This window comes from Fistularia commersonii, chromosome 12 (genome assembly GCF_037954325.1).
Source record: "Fistularia commersonii isolate RoL2024-O1a breed Wild chromosome 12, RoL_Fcom_v1.0, whole genome shotgun sequence".
Lineage (NCBI taxonomy): Eukaryota > Metazoa > Chordata > Actinopteri > Syngnathiformes > Fistulariidae > Fistularia > Fistularia commersonii.
Window position 1 is genome coordinate 11874709 of NC_141295.1, and position 14769 is coordinate 11889477.

General features: G+C 40.8%; 2 protein-coding genes across 7 annotated transcripts in view; both read left to right on the forward strand.

The window, feature by feature from the left end:
- rhbdl3 (rhomboid, veinlet-like 3 (Drosophila)) overlaps positions 1–4454 on the forward strand; it is a 66405-nt gene extending 61951 nt beyond the window's left edge. For all 3 annotated transcript variants that reach the window (XM_086157132.1, XM_086157131.1, XM_086157129.1), the window contains 3 exons: positions 330–430; positions 1722–1782; positions 2675–4454. In XM_086157132.1, the coding sequence (XP_086013258.1) occupies positions 330–430; positions 1722–1782; positions 2675–2946 (434 nt within the window). In that variant the 3' untranslated portion in view covers positions 2947–4454. The remainder of the gene's footprint in view (positions 1–329; positions 431–1721; positions 1783–2674) is intronic.
- A 1567-nt stretch (positions 4455–6021) lies between these two features.
- znf207b (zinc finger protein 207, b) lies at positions 6022–11584 on the forward strand. 4 transcript variants are annotated; one of them, XM_086157134.1, is made up of 11 exons: positions 6022–6178; positions 6714–6840; positions 6922–7060; positions 7373–7555; positions 8133–8208; positions 8309–8370; positions 8679–8818; positions 9113–9211; positions 9932–10177; positions 10560–10716; positions 10795–11584. In XM_086157134.1, the coding sequence occupies exons 1-11, from the start codon at positions 6138–6140 to the stop codon at positions 10944–10946; spliced, it is 1422 nt and encodes a 473-aa protein (XP_086013260.1). In that variant the 5' UTR covers positions 6022–6137; the 3' UTR covers positions 10947–11584. The 4 variants fall into 4 exon arrangements, with proteins under 4 accessions (XP_086013260.1, XP_086013259.1, XP_086013262.1 ...); XM_086157133.1 differs by having other exon boundaries at positions 9932–10142; XM_086157136.1 differs by lacking the exon at positions 9113–9211.
- The last annotated feature ends 3185 nt before the right edge of the window (positions 11585–14769 follow it).

Below are 14769 nucleotides of genomic sequence, written 5' to 3' on the forward strand. Positions count from 1 at the left end.
TATCGAGAGCGCTCCTAGTGCATTATGGGACTTGTAATTTTAATGGTGCTTGCAACATATCGACGGGCCAGCTCTAACAGAAATTAAATATTATCCTGTGGGCCAAAAATGATCCCACCGTGGACTGGATTTAGCCGACGGGCCTTGAGTTTGACATATGTGACCTACTGCATGCTGGGGAAATTGGAGAAAGCAGGAAGACCCTCTGACAGAATAGAACCAGGGACCAACTCGCTCCCGCGCACCACAGTGCCACCCAAAGATGTTTCAATTCATTGTAAATGAATTTAAATATGTTCTCTGACCTGTGATTGTTTTCCGTCCCGCAGGGTCTCTTGCAGTGTCTGTCACCGATATGACCGCTCCTGTGGTTGGATCATCCGGAGGAGTGTACGCCCTGGTGGCGGCGCACTTGGCCAATGTAGTTATGGTAAATTTTTAAGTGTTTTTGCCACGTATGTTAAGGTTTTTTTTTCTTTCACTCAAGAATGTTCCCTCCAATGACAGAAGTCTGGTCTGGGGCCCGGGAATGTTTAGCCACAGATACAATGCTTCCCCCCAACATCTGTGTTGCCTCAAAGATCTAGAAAGATTTGATCGGGATTTTACGTTTCTGTGACAGCCATTGGAGAAGTCCAGTCCCAGCTCACGCTGGATTCCCTCTCCATCTGCATCAACTCTGATGAGCCCAAAACTGCTTGTTCATTTTTTTTTTTCCTTTTGGCTTTTTCCTTCAGGGGTCACCAAAGCCAATCAACCTCCTGCATCAAACCCTATTCTCTGTATCCTCTTCTCTCACATCAACTTACTTCATGTTCTCTTTCACTACATCCATAAATCTTCTTTTTGGTCTTCCTCTAAACCTCCTGCCTGGCAGTTCCAACCTCAGTATCCTCCTACCACAATATTCAGAATCCCCCCTCTGTACATGACTGAAGCGTCTGATCCTGGCCTCTCTGACCTTCTCTCCCGAACACCTGACATATGCTGTCCCTCTGATAGACTCATCCTTGATCCTATCCATCACTTTCAAAGAGAACCCCAACATCTGCACAGTGGTGATGTAGTTAGGACCCTCAGCTGAAAGCCAGATGTTTTACGTCTAGGTTCCCAGGCCTCCACCCACTGGCCTAAACATCACGTAGCTTGATTTAAGACCAAATTTGTCTCTAGATGTGAGTAGTTTGTGTGTCTCTGTGGGTTTGCCCTGTGATTGACAGGTGACAGATTCCACCCGACCGTCCGCATAGTGTGAGCCAAATCTGGTTCACCCCTATTGTTCTTTTTTGAATGACAATGGATTCCAGTCAAAGTTTCTTTGTAGAGAACTTTTATGAAACAGATATCAGAGAAAAGAGGTCACAGGGTCGCCAGACAGGATTTCCTTAGGACAGTTCTTCCATAGCCTTGGTGATCTGAATACCCTATCTACCACTTTTCACCCTGGACTCTGGAACAGACAAAAGATCTGAAAGTTATGTCTGAAAGGGCATTAATCAGATCCTTGAGAAACAACAAATCTGGGATGGGACGATCTTTTGGCTTTCCAAAATTGACATTAATTGGAGACAAGCTGGTTTTATGTCAAATGATTCAAGCAAGAGTGTGTGTTGAAGAGAAAGTTGACCTTCTGGCACAATCTATGCTGTCGTTATCTTCATAATTCAATCATTGTCATCATGAATCATCTGTCCTCTCTCTCTCTCTCTCTCTTGCTGTAGAACTGGTCAGGAATGAAGTGTCAGTTTAAATTATTCCGGATGGCCATGGCTCTGGTTTGCAGTAAGTCTGAACAAAACAATCCCTCTTTACCTCCCGTTCATTTGTTTTTCTCATGCTTGTCCTTTCTAGCTATTGCCAACAAATCAAATGCAGAAACCCTGAGCTAAGACTGAATATCTGTTTAAAATAATTAAAAAATGTCCCTGCCCTCAAGATATGACTGGATTTTTTTTTTGTTTTCAAAGTTCAAAAAATACCAGACATATTGAAGTTTCTGTACATTCAATAAGAGCAGTCTTTCACCAAATGAACAGTACAATTTTTAACAAATGTATATATAGTTGTTTACATTAAAGATCATGGAAACAAAGAGACATGTTCAATTAATTATACTTTATTTTATATGAATGCTATTTTACCATGTATTCTCAAAATTATCATTGTAACAGTATACCGTGTGATCTTAAAACACACATGATAGCATAAATTCTAAAAAGTATTCAGTTAATTTCGATTTTCAAGTTTGATCAATAAAAATAGTTGAAATGCATGAGTGCAAAGACTAAATATTTCATTCATCACAATTTTCTCAGAAAAGTATCAACAGGGTCACCTTTTGGTGAATTTTAACTACAGGCAGCGTTGTTTGCTCTTGACCCATATTCTTCAGAGGAGTTGTAGCTTCAAGGCAGGAAATCCTCAAGAACTGATAATTATAAATAGCAAGGCTTTCATTAACACAGAACTGTCACCGTTGGTAATTACACCGGATCCCGCTAAAATTATGTTGATAAAGCGCTGGCATAGACTCAGTGAACGACGTAGTTTATCAACAAAGTGGTCTTTTTCATTCAGAATTATTATGATGTATACATTTGTGGTTGATTTGATTTTTATATGACTAGCCATATATAGTTGACTGAAATTGTTATTCTCCTTCCGTCCCCCACAGTGAGTGTAGAGTTTGGTCGGGCAGTGTGGCTTAGGTTCTACCCCCCTGCCTTTCCCCCATGCCCCAACCCGAGCTTCGTGGCTCACCTGGGAGGGGTACTGGTGGGTCTGACGCTCGGTGTGGTGGTCCTGCAGAACTACGAGCAGCGACTCCAGGAGCAATCCCTGTTCTGGATCTTCTTCTGTGTCTACACTTTGTTTGTGCTCTGCGCCGTCTTCTGGAACATCTTCGCCTACAGCTTGCTGGATGTGAAGCTACCGCCGCCACCGTGATGTGGACGTCGGACAAGACCCTCTATTGGCTTTACCCCTTCATCGGTTGATGCCCGACCACCTCGCAGGATGATTAATTCCTCACACTATGAGTTATTTTGTGGAGTGATCCGGAGCCAGTTTGCTATCCGAGCTATTCTCATCTGCTCCTCGTCTTTATCTGATGGAGGCTTGTTTCAAAAAAAAAAAAAGAAAAAACGTAGACGATTAAGAAGCCACAGCAACAAGAAGAAACAGCTGTGTCCTCTCAGCCTCATCTTCTCTGCCTCCTCACCCTCAACCCAACGGTGCCTACGCACGGAGACGTCAGCCCGATGAAAGTAAATCTGCAGTGACCGCTTGTGTAGGGTGGCATCAGTCAAACTGGTTACGCTCTCATCATCAAGCAAGCGCTATCGCAATTCACAAATACTGTAGCCATTATTTGGCCTTTATCACGACTGGGTCAGACTAAATGTTGCATTAGCTCCGAGTTTTCATCGCATAGTGGGAGCATGGATTGCAGGCTACACAGTAAGATTACCTTTGAAGGGAGATAAGGGTCGCAACTCAGTGTTTGACGTGTTCGCCGCGACGTAAAACCTCAGACTTGTGATTTGACTTTTTGTGTGCGCTGCGTTCACGCCATCTTATGAACAATGAAAAGAAGCATAAGTGCCATTCAGATTTATAAGCTTTTTCAAAAATGATGCCAAAATGTTGCTGCAAGCACTGGTGGAGCAGCAAATGCCCCCCGAAAGTATTGCTTTTGTGCTGGCAAATGACTCTAATTTTGACTATGAATTTTATCGAGTGCGGGAGAAAATGATGTTCAAAGAATGTCTCACTAACATTACCGAGGCGGCCGAGAAATGCAGACAAATTTTGTTGTTTTCCTTTGAGGCGAAGAAGTGGCAAGGTTTATTTATTGATGGCAGGGTGTGAATTAAGTTAAGTTGGATTTGAGAAATGAAAACTTCTACAAGTGGGGAGATACAGGCTGTTTTTAATAAGTCTTGTTTTGTTTTGTTTTTTTGTCATTATCCAAAATGGAACAGCACACATGGTTGGCTTTTGCTACATTTGAGCGGGATACATTTCACTCTCAGCTCAGGACACAGTGGGGAAATGAAGTAAATCGGTCATTAGTCTCTGTCATAACTCAAGTATTTAACTGATGGAGCTGAGATAGGAGGCAGCTTTAGCTCTCAGCTGCAAGTTCACATTGTACTGTATCTTGCGTCCTGTTACACTGGGTACTGCATTATATAATTATTATTGATGGGTGATTAAATGAAGATAAATATTTTAAAATGTATTTGCTCCTTTTTTTTTTTTTACTGGATACTATTAATATGTTGTGTGAATTGTGCGATCCGTCTGCATTGTGTGGCTAGTCATATCCTGTACGCATTAATTTTAAAATAGGGTTCAACATAGTCCAAGGTGCGATATATTCAGGGAGTGTGGGGTGAATTACTGATAATATTTTAACATTGTGGATATTTTGTAGATTTGCTATGTACATAATGGAGTACATTAAACAGTTTTATACATAAAAAATGTAATTTACTCCCAAGTCACTCAGGTCTTCCTTTTTTGTATTGTTCCATTTATATTGAACTTATGTATTATTGTTTTTCAAGGTAATATACAGGCACAAATTGTTTTACTCAATATTCAGAGAAAAAAAAAGCTGTCTCATTGCACAAAGAACTAACGCCCTACAAGACAGCGGCCTTGATTTTCAAATTCATGGTGTTTGCAGAAGGGGTCAGAGCTCCAGCTGGGAGAAGAGGGGTCAAAGTAACCACAGTACTTTGTGAGCATGCATGAGTCATAATGGTTTAGGCTCTCACAAGACATCCCATCAAAATGCCCGGATCCTTGTAACACAACGGAAACTGATGATATAGTGATATAGTATATACTATAGTTTCGTATCCCACACGGAAATCTAAATTGTGGCTATCTCGTTAAAAAAAAACAAAAACAAACTAAGGACACAAAAAGCTACAAAATTATGGCAGCATGCAGGGTAGACCAACATTTCATAGCATATGTCAATATGACTAAATGTCTGCCTTTCATACCTCTTTATAAATTCATGGGCATTAATAACAACAACAATTACAGTCTCCAATCTTTCAACTAGTCCTTTAATATGAATCATAAATTGCTTGTCACGGTTCCCACACTATTTGTAAATTGTGTTGATACCAGTCCGAGTTCTCATCTCCCAAACATAAACTAGACATCCTCTCTTTTATGGACATTGATTTGTGCATCAGGGGAATAACTACATTGAGGCACAATGAGACTGAAATGAGTTTTGAACTCACAGCCTCTACTAGATTACTTAATCATCCATTGTGAATTCTAAAACGGTTTCACAAGAGAAAAATCAAAATATATTTGCCCGTGGAGTAATTCCACTCCAAGACCTCAGTGCGAGGTCCAATCGTGGATCGCAGTGATTCTATTTGTGTTGCGTTGTCGCCATCGAGCGGACATCGACGGAACTCTCTTCCGCATTGTAAGTCTCGCGTGATTTCGGTGAGGCGCGTTCCCCGCGCTCCGATGTGTTTTAACACGAATGGAATTGTATGTTAAGATTAATTCTCTGAGGTCACCGTTTACCGATGTTTAAAAAAGGGTAACATAGCGATAAATGGGTTGATATTTCAGAAGAGTGAAAGCAAAATTAGCTATGTCGACTCCCTATAGATAAATAATTGTTAATCAGACTGTCTTGTTTATCGTGAAAGACAGATTTCATGTCATTTATCAAGGAAAAGGATACGTTTTTTAAATGTGCGAGAACAGAATTAGCCAACAGCATTTAGAGGCTATTGAAGACTTGGACTTTGAATTTAGTGCACAGCATTACATTAAAACAAATCATCACGAAATTACAAATTAATCACTTAAAAATAAATAGCTGAGGTTTTTTTAAATGACTGGTTTAAATTACGGGGAACTCAAACACTCGGGGGCTTTTATCAATGGCGTGTTCTCAGTGAATCGAGCAGCGGACAGGAATTAGACGAGACCGGGCTTCGTCTAATCTATGATTTCGCGAGACCCGGTTTTCTATTGCAACTTCCTTTAAAGCGCCATTTTCGGCGTTGCCGCTGTGTCACAGCATGCCGTTGTCAAACAGATAATACGAATTCTCAGTTGTACGGCAATTTTTTCAGTAATTTTTGAGCATGGGACGCAAGAAGAAGAAGCAGTTGAAGCCGTGGTGCTGGTATCCTTTTCAGAAGCTGTCGATATATTCGCATAATTTCCGCGACTGCAGTTTAATGACAGGCTGACAATAGAAAGGCCTTAGCTAGCGTCTCTTGTGGTTAATCGGGTTGTTAGCTAACATTGCTCCAAATATACGCCCGCCTAACTCAAATACACGGTTTTCTCTGGAAATTAGGTTGTAATTTCATTCGATGTCGTCGAAAATTGTTATTTAGTTCACTTGGATGTTTTCATTTTAGGAATATAGTCGTGTTGGGGACCATGCTAATGTTACCAGATATGCTAGCTAACGTACAAGCTGTCTTGTTTTTCTCGTGTTACCGACTAACGTTAAAAAGCTGATGTCCTTCGCATACGGCTTTTTTTGTCTAATTTATATCGTACACTGCTCTTCGTTGACGATTGGCCTCAGTCGTTGAAACAGCAGTGCTATTTTAACAACGTCGCATATTTGAAGACTAGGCTTGTTCTCCGTGAATGTAGGCAAAGCTTCTTTATCTGGTATACGTTAATTCCTTAATTCCTCATTGAAGGTACTGCAACCGTGACTTTGACGACGAGAAAATCCTCATTCAGCATCAAAAAGCCAAGCATTTTAAATGTCATATTTGTCACAAAAAGTTGTACACTGGCCCAGGCCTTGCTATCCATTGCATGCAGGTGGGTCCGTTATCGTTTAACGTGCCGTAGATATGGATACGTTTTGCGGTAAATATTAAATTCATTTTGTTTCTCTTCCAGGTACACAAGGAGACAATAGACAGTGTGCCGAATGCAATCCCTGGCCGAACTGATATTGAGCTGGAAATCTACGGTATGGAAGGCATTCCAGAGAAAGACATGCAGGAAAGAAGACGTACGTTGGAGCAGAAATCACAAGGTCTGTTACCTATCATGTACATAATGTCAACATTAGAGAAAATACTATTTCCATGTGAGATTGATATTTTAAAAATGATAGGTGGCAGAAAATTCATATGTTGATTATGGTGAACAACATACTTTCAATACATGGTTTTTATAGTAAAGGAAGGGTCATGACAAACAGTATTGTAATTTGGTTCAAGTTTGCTAGTGGTTCACATGGATTATCTTGGCTTTAGTGCTGCAATAACTGTGTTTAAGGATGCTGCCTATGTACTTTAACGTCACTGCTACTAGTATGTTTTGTTGTGGTTTTTTTGTCTCCTAGAGGGCCAAAAGAAAAAGTCCAATCAGGATGATTCAGATGATGATGATGACGATGATGAAGCAGGACCCTCCATTCAGCAGGTCACTGGAGTCCAGCCTCAAGCAAGCTATGCTGCGCCAATGGCTCAGCCTGGTATGCCCCCTGTTGCTGGTGCCCCTGTGATTCCCCCTGGTGGATATCAAGGCAAGCTCTGTTTGAAAGCACTGTAATAGTTGGATGTAGCCAGACCCAAAAGGGATTGCTACTTCATCATGTTTGAATTGCCATCACATGAAAAATGGGTTAAAACTGAGAACTTTTACTGATGAAGTGGTGCGGGGAGTTACAGTGGTTGTCCTTGGAACGGATCTTATTGGTTCGATTCCAAGCTCCTCCCAGCCTGTCTTGAGTTTTTGATCAAGACTTCAGTAGCCACTGTCAGCTTATGATTCACCCTAGAAGTTAGGGTTGGTAATTTCACGTACTCACTGCTGGTTGTTAAAATCATCTAGTAATCTCACTTACTTTTTCACATTTATTGTTTCTTGTTTTTGTAACTCTGTGCTTGCAATGTGATGGTAAGCCAAAGACAAAGAGATTTTCCTCTCTTTCAACTTTAAAGTGACCTCTTTCATCAGTTTTATCAGCAGGCTCAGAACTGAAGCTTATGAAATCATGTAATTACAACTTGGTAATGTGCATGTTTTTTTCACGCATTCTTCTGTTGTTTTTGCATTTGACGAAGTGAAGTTAACTGGCACTTGACCTCTTATTGATACAGGGATGCCTCCAATGATGCCAGGTGTTCCTCCGATGATGCACGGCATGCCTCCTGGTATGCATGGAATGCCTCCAGGGTAAGAGTTAGAGTATTGATCTTATTTTTAATAAATTTCTCTTGGCTAAATACATAACATGCTCTATTAACACCGTGTTTGATCTGAAAATGCTTTGCAGGATGATGCCAATGGGTGGAATGATGCCTCCTATGATGCCAGGCATGCCTGGTTTGCCCCCAGGTGAGTTGTGCTCTGTCATCAAGCTTATGTAAACCTACTTCATACAAGGTTACTTGTGGCCCAGTTGTTCAAAAAGTCAAACGTTGATGGCCATTTCTTAGACTAAAGAACAAACCAAGCAAGTCCAAAAATACATCTTAGTCAATTTCATTTATATAGTTACATTACAGTCATTTGGCAGACGCATTTAACCAAAGCGACTTACAAGAAGTGCAATTTAGTCACCAAAGATCCGAAGTACGAGTAGTGTTTCATCATTGTACCCAAGTATCTATGTGGTTGGATGATTACCTTTTTGATTTACTCAGGAATGCCACCTCACATGGCTCCAAGGCCAGGGATGCCTCACATGGCTCCAGCCCCTGCAGCAGCTGTGATACCCAGTCGACCGGCAGTACCTGCAGCCCAGCCTCCTGTTACCAAGCCACTATTCCCTAGTGCAGCACAGGTGAGTGCCCTGCAGCCACCCCCTCCCCATAGAATGCAGTCCTAAACATATGCGCAGAATCGTTTTCGGTTTCTGTCGGCTTCTTCCCTATTCAGAGTAGATACCTGTCACAGTTTTCTCTATGGTTTCATTCAACCTCATTCAACTTTCCTGAAATGTTCCCTTTTCAGTTCCTTCTTCTGTTTTTTTCTCTTTTTTTTTTTTTTACCCTAAATTTATTTGAGAGAAATCAGCGTCACTTGCATTGTAAACTTGAGATTCCAATGCTGTGATCTCCTTTTCACCATGCTGCAGATGGGCTCTGGTATTCACAGCAGCACAGCAGCCGTTTCCTCTCCACCTGCAGACCTTCAGTCTGCCTCCTCCCAGCCTTCTTTTCCTAACACGCCACAAGTATGCTCACAGCAGGACTTTGACTTTGGCAGCTGCATGTTGCTTATATATTAACTTTGCTTGTATACCAAACCAAGTACTAACAGTTCTATGCCCGGTGCATTAAAACAGCACGTTGGCCACATTGTTGGTGTCAAACGATAACCAGTCCTCGTCAAAACCTGGCACACTGTTTGTCTGTGAGCTTATGACTGCATGAGCTTTGTTTAACTAATATCAACATGATATTATATACATGGAGTCAGTCAGCAACATCTGCCCCTTTGAACTTGACTGAGTACAGGCGCATGTGTTTTGCAGTGATTTCTCATTCTCTGAAATACACACTAGCTTTCGTTGTCAAGTAAATAATAATTTAAATGCCCCTTTTTGTGTTTTGATTTGAAGTATATTATAAAAGTGGTGGAACTTGTTTCCTGAAGCTGTTTTTAAGCTTAATGGGAAGTTAAATTCATTTATTACATTTTAATTTGAAGTTCGAAATAATCCTTGTGACTTATATTAGTGTTCACAAGTGAGACTGTATGTTGATGGATTATCTGAATTAAGTGTGGCTAAATTAGCTTGGAATGAAATTTCAAAAACCTTGGGTTTGCTCTGCCGGAGATAATTATTACAAATTTGTATGTAAAGACTGTTGTGTGAATGCACAAATGTTTCCTCATGCATTTTATTCATTTGTATTGACCTGTCATTGTCCTCCTCTGTCTCTTTGCCCAGGCCCAGCAGAGCGCCCCGGGAGCTGCAGCTTCAAACTCTCACAGCACTGCTGTTTCCTCCGACCTACCCAAAGCAACATTCCCTGCATACACCCAGCCCTCTGTCTCTTCTTCCTCTTCTACTTCTTCTAACCCCTCTAGCAGTACTGTGGCTAAACCCCCAGCCACAGTCACCAGTAAACCTGCCACCCTCACAACCACGAGTGCAACTAGTAAGTTGATCCACCCTGATGAGGATATTTCACTGGTAAGTTGCTTGAGCTTTCTATTTTGCAATTTTCACAGTAAGTAATGACTGATATATATTTATATAATTGTACCTTTAGTACACTTAAGTTAATAAGTTGAAGACATCTTGACAATGACCAATATTATGAGTATTGATTTGCTGATCTTTGATATTCATAGAAACACAACTTTCAATCAGTTTCTAGTTTGTTTATTTTTACTTGGTAGTTTCTCTTCTGTGCGCATGTTGAAGGATGAAAGTGAACATTCTGAATCAGGTGCACCAACAGTGGTACCAAATCCTCGTCATTTTTTGGGAGCATATAATCTTTGTGCTGCAAGGGGCATGTCAGTGTTTCCTTAGTCTAAATGTTTGCCTTGTGTGTTTTCCCTGCCCACAGGAGGAAATGAAGGCGCAGTTACCGCGTTACCAGCGTCTTTTACCCCGGCCGGGCCAAGCCCATGTGGCTGCTCCCCCTGTGGCAGCTGTGGGCAGTATGATGGCCCCACAGCAAGGCCTGCCACCGCAGCAGCCAGGCATGAGGCATCCCATGCATGGTGAGCGCATACTTTACTTTTTTTTACATACTTTTGGGCGATCAGATTTGACAACAAATGTATTCCTGTCTTTTCTAGGTCAGTACGGTGCCCCTCCGCAGGGCATGCCAAGCTACATGCCTGGCGGGATGCCTCCATATGGACAGGGGCCTCCTCTGGTGCCCCCCTACCAGGGAGGCCCCCCCATGGGCATGAGGCCACCGGTCATGTCTCCTGCTGGACGCTACTGAAGCAGCGCAGCAGCCATCAGATTAGGTTTGAGGTTAACACCTTTCTCTCATCCTTGTGCATTTTCAAACCTAGCTGCAAGCAACGAGCAGTAAGCCCAGTGGTGGTGAAGACTTAAGTATATGTTAACGCACCTGGACATTAAATGTAACATCTGAGTTGGAAGACAGCCTGACACCACACCTGTTCCTGACAGCAGTCTTGTTATTTGGTCACATACGAGGATATATTTTTCCCACATAGGTTTCACTCAGGTTTCTAAAAGTGAAGTGTGTAAAAAGGATTCATATTTCTTTTGACGCTGCTGGAGTTACATGAACATACCAACTCTTTACAAAGGCAAGTTTATCATGTAAACATTTTGATTTATTTGATTTTGTTCATTTCTTCGGTAGCTTGGATGAGGCCCTCACAGCACGTTTAGGTGCTGTTGGATTTGCGTCCCCAACCTTGGTTGGTGAGGGTCTCTGTGATAAAGATTATTCCAGCTGAGTAGTGTTACACATCCAAGTCACATGAGTCTCTAGCTTTATTCTTCTTTCAGGTTTGTTTCAATATTTCATGGTCAAAAGGGTACCTGTGTGCATCCTTTGTAATGTTTTATTAATCTGTTGTAATAAAATCAATTTTGAAAATCCAATATCGGTTTGTCCTGATGTACCTGGAGGTGAGTCCTGGAGGTTGGTCAGTCGTTCATCCCACCTGGTATGGCAGATCTGATCGGAAAAGTGCCATTAAAGCTTTTAAATTTTCAATTTAGTTTCACAAATCAATAACTGCTTGACAACTAACGGCCCCAATCACCGCACAAAACAATACAAAACTAGCTCTGATTCTTAGATTAAGTAGTTTCTCATGACTAAATACATTTTATGTCAAATATTTTATTACAGCAGAGTGCAAACTAGCCAAAGTTAATTATTGGTAAAGTGAATTTTAATACTTTCATAGATTTTAATGAATATTCTCATTGCACAAAGACTTATTTGATTTGACAAATTAAAACCAGGACGACACCCAAACTTTCTCCTGATTCTGTATTAAATTTTTTTATATTTATCCCAAATTTCTAACTTCAAAAGCCAGTCCAGTGACACCTACAAGCAGCTGTACTGAAGCCCACCTTTCCAAGTGATTCAAAGTGATGCTTAAAGCTGAACCTGTGAGTCACCAGACTACATCTTTCAATGCAGTGCAATGGTGTATACATATATATATATATATATATATATATATATATATATATATATATATAGTATCTTATATAAATGTAGACAATTGAATTAAAAGTCCACTAGTGTTAAATGAAGTCTTAGAAATATCCCCCCCCAACAGATTACTTGATAGAAAGTTGTTTTTGTCCTTTTTTTTCAATTCTAAACCTTTATTTTGGCAAATTAATTGGGATTTAAATGTATCAGGTTTGAGTCACATCATCGGGGTATTGAATTCGCTTCTATATCTGAATGTGAATTTCACAGTAGTGCCATCTTAGGGGAGATTGTCTTAAATGTGCAGAGCGCCACCTAGTGGCAGCTGTCAGGGTGTCTCGCTTAATCCCTGAGCCCGACATCCTTTCAATACACAAGGGAGTATTTACTGGAAACGACAGAAATTTTAAGAGAAGAAAATAAGTGAAACTGTGGGAAAACATACATTTACAGAGAAATGCAGGCCAGTCCTGCGTTTTTCTATGAAACTAGAAAAATTTTGAAAATTTTTCAGAAGTTAATCAATTTCACTTTATTGAACACTATTATTTTTTGATATACAACATATGAATTTACATATTTTATATGTACACATAGGCAAGGACTTTCAATGATGAATTAATGGTACTTTTTAAACAATTTTAGATTAAACTGTTTGAAATCAACTTTCACTGAGTTGCAAATGGCCAGAGAACATGGGTTTTATTGAATGAATTATTTTTTTTTGCATTTTATTCAGGTCATGAATGTGACATTTCATTGTGCATTGATAACTTTATTACTACGTGCTCCTAGAAGAGACCACCACCCAGCTCACGTCCCCTTGGCCCCTCCTATGGATGGCTCACCCATGGGAAGAGAGGGGGTGCGTTGATTTGATTTGAGGGAAAACAAGGTCCATAGATTTCCCACCGGTGGGGATCTTCTGAGCCACACTTTGTCTGGACCGTCACCCAGATCCTGTTCGCCTTGGGTGGCCGTACCAGGGGCATCAAGCCCCCGACAACTGAGCTCCACTGGGAGACGCAACCCTTCACCGCCTTAGGGGGGGCGGCAGAAGGAGGAGTATCTTATAATTTATTCCATATAATTCAACTGACAGTACAGTGGCAAGCATTTTGAACTCACAGCTAGAACGTCCCTGATTCAATTACAACCTTTTTTTCCCAAAACAGGGAGCATGCTCATTGGAGACTTGAAAATTGCCCAGATGTATGAAGGGTAAGTGAAAGATTGTTTCTCTCTAAAGGACATGAGCAAGTGAGTGAATGGTTTTATGTCTCTATAACTGAAACAAATGAATGAATGGTTTGATGTCTTCATAAGATGTAAATGAGTAAATGAATGATTTGTCTCTAGGATGTAAATGAATGAGTGAATTGTTGTTTGTCTCTAGGATGTGTGAATGAGGGAGTGAATGTTGTATGTCTGTATATTGTGCGCACAATTGTTAGGCAAGTTTGTATTTTTGAGGATTCATTTTGTTATTGTACAACAACAGTGGTCTTGGTCAATCTAAAATGTTAACAAACCCCCAAACTTGAACATTTAAGTAATAAAAATGAAACTTTGGCTTTCCGAAGAGAATATCTATATGTGCACCATTATTAGGCAACTATTAGTGTGCAGAATTATTCGAGATTTTCCCATCTCACGTATTTAATTTCACTCGTTTAAAATTAGAATAATATACTCAATTTACAATTAAACATTTCTTCAAAAAAATAAAACCCTCAATGACCAATATAGCCATCCTTCTTTTCGATAACAGTCACGTCCATTCACAGAGTCTGTCAGTTTCCCGATCTGAATTTCCTGAGTCTTTCACTTTCCTAGTCAGAATCAACTTTTTGTGCAGCTGCACCCTCAACCTACCAAACACTGTTCAGAGAGCTGTGCTGTTTACCTTCACAGTAAAGTCCTTGCTTAAGAAGGGCACAAAAGTTCTCAATAGGGTTTAAGTCAGGTGAAGAAGATTTTCATCTTTAAGACCTTTACTGGCCAGCTACGCAGGGGACTACTTTGATGCACGTGATGGAGCATTGTCTTGTACTGCTTGAACATGTCTTCTAAAAATTGGCAATAGGTGAGAGACGGTTTTGAGTCCATTTTAAATCCAGAAAAGTTCCAACTAGCTCATTTTTAATAACACCTTCCCATACCAGCACCCCGCCTCCACCTTGCTGGCGTCTGAGCCGAAGTGGAGCTCTGTGTCCGTTACCGATCCAACCTCCGGGCCGTCCATCTGCTCTGTCAAGTCATTCTCATCTCATCAGTCCACAATACCTTTGAAAAATCTGCCTTCAAATATTTCTTGGCCCATTCTTGATGTTTCGACATATTTGTCTTGTCTTGAGGTGGTCGGGTTTCAGCCTTTCTTACCTTGGCAATGTTTCTGAGAACTGAACACCTCGTACTTCTTGACACTCCAGGAAGGTTGCAGTTGTGGAATATGGCAGCACTGGAGGATAATGGCTTCCTGGTAGCTTCATGGTTGATTCTTCTCAAATCTTTGGTGGTTAATTTGCATCTTTTCTTTGACATGTTTCTTGGAACCCTGTTCACTATTTGCAACAAAACGTTTGATGGTTCTGTGATCACGCCCCAAAATCTC

What these genes read in the sequence shown, in the direction of transcription:
- znf207b (XM_086157133.1), top strand. Translation starts at nt 6,138, where the DNA reads ATGGGACGCAAGAAGAAGAAGCAGTTGAAGCCGTGGTGCTG. An exon ending in CAGTTGAAGCCGTGGTGCTG is followed by an intron (nt 6,179 to 6,713) that starts GTATCCTTTTCA and finishes TCCTCATTGAAG; the next exon opens with GTACTGCAACCGTGACTTTG. An exon ending in CATGCCTGGTTTGCCCCCAG is followed by an intron (nt 8,371 to 8,678) that starts GTGAGTTGTGCT and finishes TGATTTACTCAG; the next exon opens with GAATGCCACCTCACATGGCT.